Consider the following 5395-nt stretch of genomic DNA (forward strand, 5'->3'; position numbering starts at 1 on the left):
ATGCCAGGCACAGTGCTAAGCACTAAGAACACAAATATAAGCTAACAAGATAGTTCCTATTGTGAAGGAGTTTACATTAAGCAAATCAACACATAAAGGGAAACTGGAAGAGGGATGCTATCCTCAAGTGGCCAAAAAAGCTGGTGGAAAAGGAGAAGAAGTCAAGAGAGTGGCTTGAAGCATGAGTGAGGTGAAGCATTCTGGAGGTCAATCCTGAAACAATAATACCAATGAGGTAGCTGCCCATCAGGAGAGGAAGACCTCAGAATGAAGTTTTATCTAGGGTAGACAGCTGGTAAGAAGGAAAAAAGTCCACAGAATGATTCAAGGTGTAACTTTGAATCTCTAATATAGAACAAGACTACCTAACACTTTAACAGCAACAACTTTACCCCCTTATTGGCCTTCTGGTTGTGAACATCTCCAAGCTTAGCTGGAGCTTGCACAGCAGATGTGAATTCCATCATTAGGCCCACACTCAAAAGCTTTTTCTGTTTAGTAGGTGGGGAACCTGGGGCCTCAAGGCCACATGTGGCCCTCTAGGTCCTCAAGTGTGGCCCTTTGAGTAAATCCAAACTTCACAGTGGTCCTTTGACTTTAAGTTTGAATTCAGTCAAAGGATTGGATTTAGTTGAATCCAAAAGAACTTGGACTGTTCCAATGTGTTTTTTGAGAACCAAGGCTCACTTAGAAGCTATTTGTCATGAGGCATCAGAGTAGAATTTTAGGGAAGATAATTTACTATTAAAGGAAGGAAACAAGAGAGGGCAAAAGACGCTCATTTAGAAAGTATTCCTTTCTGAGGGATCTGAGGCAAAATTTTGTCCATTTTGTCCATTTTTTTGTTCGTCCATATTTGTTTTCTGCTTAGATTCCTGTTTGTTCACAGATTGTCTGAGTCCAGGTCTAGGAACCTGATCAGAGAGTTCTATTTTTCAAACAGTTGAGAAATTAACATGAGCCTTGCTTAAGGGTAATATTTATTGTTTTTGTTCTGAACATGGCTAATTTGTATGTCTGTTTTAAATTCAGGACTTGGCCTTTCATTATCAAGAGTCCTAAGCAATATAAAAACTTATCTTTCATGGATGCGATGAACAAGTTTAAATGGTCCAAAAAAGATGGCATCTCCTTCAATAAACTTGTCCTTGGGCTGCCTGTGAATGTGAGATGTTCCAAGACAGACAATGCAGAGTGGTCGGTAAGCCTTTCCCTATTTTCATTAAATGAAGCATAAGCAAGGTATCTACAAATGAAGTGCCTAATGAGAAGTAAAGATACTGCTTTATTGGGAAGAGGGGGTGCTCAGTGATAAAGGAAGAAACATTTCCAAATGCTGACCTCTACTTTGAGCTCCAGTCTAAAATCTGTAATTCCCTCCTGGGTAGTAGATATCCCAATATCTACTTAAATGCAGCATATGAATCCATTAGAATATAAACTACTTCAGGGCAGAGACTATCATTTACTTATTCTTGTATCTCCCATCTCTTAGCAAATGTTCCTGGCACATAGTAAGCAGTTAATAAATATTTATTGATTGTTTAACTGCTGTTAAGAAACATTCCTTATTATGCCCTATCAAAAAGAATCCTTCCTGATTTCTCTATTTCTGTCAGTGATATTTTCATTTTACTAGTTACCTAGGTGCAAAGTCTAAGTCAGAAATGAATCTTCCTTCTCCCTCCCAACACATCAAGATTATCACCAAATCTCCATCGATTCAATACTAACTCATATTTATATAGCACTTTAACATTTACAAAGCACTTTTCTGATAACTGCCCTATGACCTAAATAATGGATCATACTTACTGTAAAGGTGAGAAAACTGACAAGTTAAAATAGTCAGACAATAAGTATCGGAGCCCAGAGTTGCACCTAAATCTAGTGCTCTTTCACTATGCTGAATGAATGCAAGTACAGAAACAAATGGCAAGATTATTTATAAATTCCTTTTTTATTTATATTTCATCTTTTGGAAACCGTTTGTATCTTTTGTCTACTTGTTTAATGGGAATGACACATATTTGTATCAATTTCCTATATATCTTTTATATCAGACCTTTAACAGAAACATTTTGTGTGAAGGTTTTTCCCAGTCGATAATTTCTCTTCTATACTCTGGTTATGAATTCTCCAAACAATAGGCAAAAGTAGCACTTCATTTTTACCAGTATCCTAGTTGTTTTTTTTTAAATGATGTATCCATTTAGATTAAATATATGTCAGGTTGTAACTTGTTTTGGTATATGGCATAAGATGTTGGTCTAAACCTAATTTCTGCCAAATTGCTTTCTAGTTTCCTACACATTCTAGAAGATAAGGTACCCTTTCTTCAGTGGTTCATGTACTTTAGTTTATCAGTCTCTGGGTTATTATGTTTAATTGCTTCTAGATCTTGTTGATAGAATCTCTTCCATTTATCTAATTTTATTTTTTAAAGTACAAGATAGAAATAGTTTTGGTAATTACTGATTTATGATCTAGTCTGAAATCTGGTAATGCTAGGCTCCCTTCATTTCTGCTTTGTTTTAGTATTTCATTTCAGATTTTTGAACTTTAATTCCTCTAAATAAAATTTTAATTATTTTTATTTCTTCTTGGCAGTAGGATAAAGCACTAAATCTACACATTAATTTAGATAATATCATCTTTTTCTCTGCAATATTCTCTAAGAAGTTTCTTCCTTTTTGTTTGCAAAGAATGATTTGCAAATGTATTTATGAAAAAGGCAGTTAGGTGGCACAGTGGATAGACTCATCTTCCTGAGTCCAATTCTGGCCTCAATTACTAGATGTGTGACCTTGGGCAAGTTACTTAACCCTGTATGCCTCAGTTTCCTCATCTGTAAAATTAGCTGGCAAAGGAAACGGCAAACCATTCTACTATCCTTGCCAAGAAAACTCCAAATGGAGTCACAAAGAGTTGGACACAACTGAATGATTAAACAACAGTTTATGCAAACCCTAAATGTTAACTGATAGCATAATTCCTAGCTTTTTTATGGATTTTAAAATTATTTTGAATAGTTCACTTTTTGTTTTCTCCTTTACCTAGATTATTATAATAACTTCCTGATTATTCTCCTTTCCTCTAGGTCTCTTTCTTCATCATTCCATACTGTACATAATCATTAAATTACTCTCTCTAAAATATTGTTTTACACAACCTTCAATAACTCCCTATTATCTAAAGACAACACTCCTGAACCTGGTAATTAAGTTTTACATAATCTGACTCACACCTGTTTCTATTGTCTGATTGCCTATCCTTAACCAAACCCTACACTAATGCCAAACTTGTTCATTTATTATCCCCTGAAGATGCCATGTTCAATATCACCTTATGCTTATGCTATTCACTTGCCTGGAATGCCCTCCCTCTTCCTCTCTACTTAGCTCAATCCTACCTTTCTTTTTTGCCATCTTCCCCTGCTCCCTTCAAGTTCAACCTTCTTTATGAATAATAGAATCTTATAGACTTATGGATGTTAAAATTGGAAAGACCTTCAGAGGTCAATTAGTTCTCCCCCTACCTGAAGCATGAATTCTATCACTTTATCTTCAACAAATAGTTACCCAAACTCTACTCAATCATCTCAATCATGATTAACCTTCTATCTCCCAAGCAGCCCATTGCATTTGGGGACTACTTTCATCCTTAAGTTCTTTTTTTAATATTGAGCTGAAAACTACCAACTCCTTTCTGGGCAGCTATGGTGCTTATTGTCTATATCACATATATATCTCTTTAAATCAAAGACCTTAGAACATTAGCTATCATTGTATGTAAATGTTCTCTTTCCCATTTATTTCCTAAGCTACTTGAGTGTAATATGAGCTAGAGAAGGAAATGGCAAACCACTCCAGTATCTTTGCCACGAAAATCCCAGATGGAGGCAAGGAGGGTCAGACATGACTGAAACAACTCAACAGCAACAACAACTTGAGGGTAGAGACAGAGGACTGATAATACCTTATGCCTAGTTGATGCTCAATCTGTATTTTTTCATTGGTTAGAAACTTTAATTCTCCATATTACATGGGACAGTTTTTTATCTCCCAACTTTGGACTTGATGGAGAAGGTGGAAACAAGGAGTGAAGAAATTCTAAGACTAGAGTTGACATCTGTGTTTATCCAAAGCTATAGTTAACACTCTTCTTGACTTTTTATCATCCCTGGCCAGTTGCTTTCTTCTAGCTAGTCACTAGCCAGCATGTAAGACTGGAAAGAACTCTTACTATAAAGTCACAGGATCTAGGTTCAAACTCTTCCTCTACTACTCCTTTGGGGTAAGTCATTTAACTGCCTGGACCTTAATTTCTTCATCAGTAAAATTAAAGGGTTTGATTAGAATCTTATGAGTTTGAAAAAATATGACCATTAATCATATTTCATGAAAGACATGCTCATTTTTATTTGTTTAATTTCAGATTCAAGGAATGACAGCATTGCCTCCAGAAGTTGAAAGACCATATAAACCAGAGCCATTTGTGTGTGGATCTTCCTCCTCTTCCTCCTCCTCTTCCTCCTCTTCTTCTTCCTCCTCTTCCTCTTCTACCTCCTCTTTATACCCAAATTTTGTTCTCCAGATGACTGTTTCCTTTCTTATCTTCAGTAACACAGTGAGCATCAGGCATTTTTCATAATAATTTGATGATATTTGGTGATGTTCTCTATGCCAAGCAAGCACAGAATATGTTTGCACTCTCATTTCCCCTGGTCAAAGAGCAATTAAGATGAAGGCACAGGTCATAGACTAGTTGGAAGTCATCTCCTTCTTTCCCCTCTCCTGGTCACTTTTCTTAGGATACAGACTTCTCCTATCTTCACCTAGCTCATTTAGAACACTAATTAGCCAACTTCTACTTTTCCAGAGATATCAAATTCTATATAAGGATGTTCAGTGAAATGAACACTCCATGAAATAAAATCTTTCTTTGGGGATAAGGAAAAGATGGGACAATTGTGCATTTTGATTCCCCTTCTTTAAAAAAATATTGACTATTTTGCTTAATTTCTGCTTTTTAATATACTTTGGATTTTCTCTTCTGTATTTTGGAAAAAAAGTTATCTAAAAAAATGAGGAAAGCTCCATTCCACTTTTCTTCCTTTTTCTTGTTCTTTGAGTTTACCTTATTATTATTATCCTGTCTTTCTCTTTCAACTGTGATGTTTGTCCTTTTATCTAAGCATGCCTGTGTCCCTTTTTTTGTTTGATTCTTCACTATTTTTTTCATTACCCCCAACTATTGCAAAGCTACCACTACATTAAGTCCCCTTCCTTTAAGGGCCTGACTGCACCCTTCACTTTTCTTTCAGTTCTCCTTTTAAGATTTCACAATCCCCAACCCCACAGCTCTGCTTTTGCCTTCCTCACTCACCTGTTGC

At 36.0% G+C, this 5395-nt stretch overlaps 1 protein-coding gene across 2 annotated transcripts in view; it reads left to right on the top strand.

Moving 5' to 3' along the window:
* LOC114029385 (DBH-like monooxygenase protein 1) overlaps positions 1 to 5049 on the top strand; it is a 113520-nt gene extending 108471 nt beyond the window's left edge. For both annotated transcript variants that reach the window (XM_027843784.1, XM_027843785.1), the window contains 2 exons: positions 1033 to 1201; positions 4438 to 5049. In XM_027843784.1, the coding sequence (XP_027699585.1) occupies positions 1033 to 1201; positions 4438 to 4653 (385 nt within the window). In that variant the 3' untranslated portion in view covers positions 4654 to 5049. The remainder of the gene's footprint in view (positions 1 to 1032; positions 1202 to 4437) is intronic.
* The last annotated feature ends 346 nt before the right edge of the window (positions 5050 to 5395 follow it).

The sequence above is a fragment of the Vombatus ursinus genome, unplaced genomic scaffold (genome assembly GCF_900497805.2).
Source record: "Vombatus ursinus unplaced genomic scaffold, bare-nosed wombat genome assembly UNPS02014931.1, whole genome shotgun sequence".
Taxonomy (NCBI): Eukaryota; Metazoa; Chordata; class Mammalia; order Diprotodontia; family Vombatidae; genus Vombatus; species Vombatus ursinus.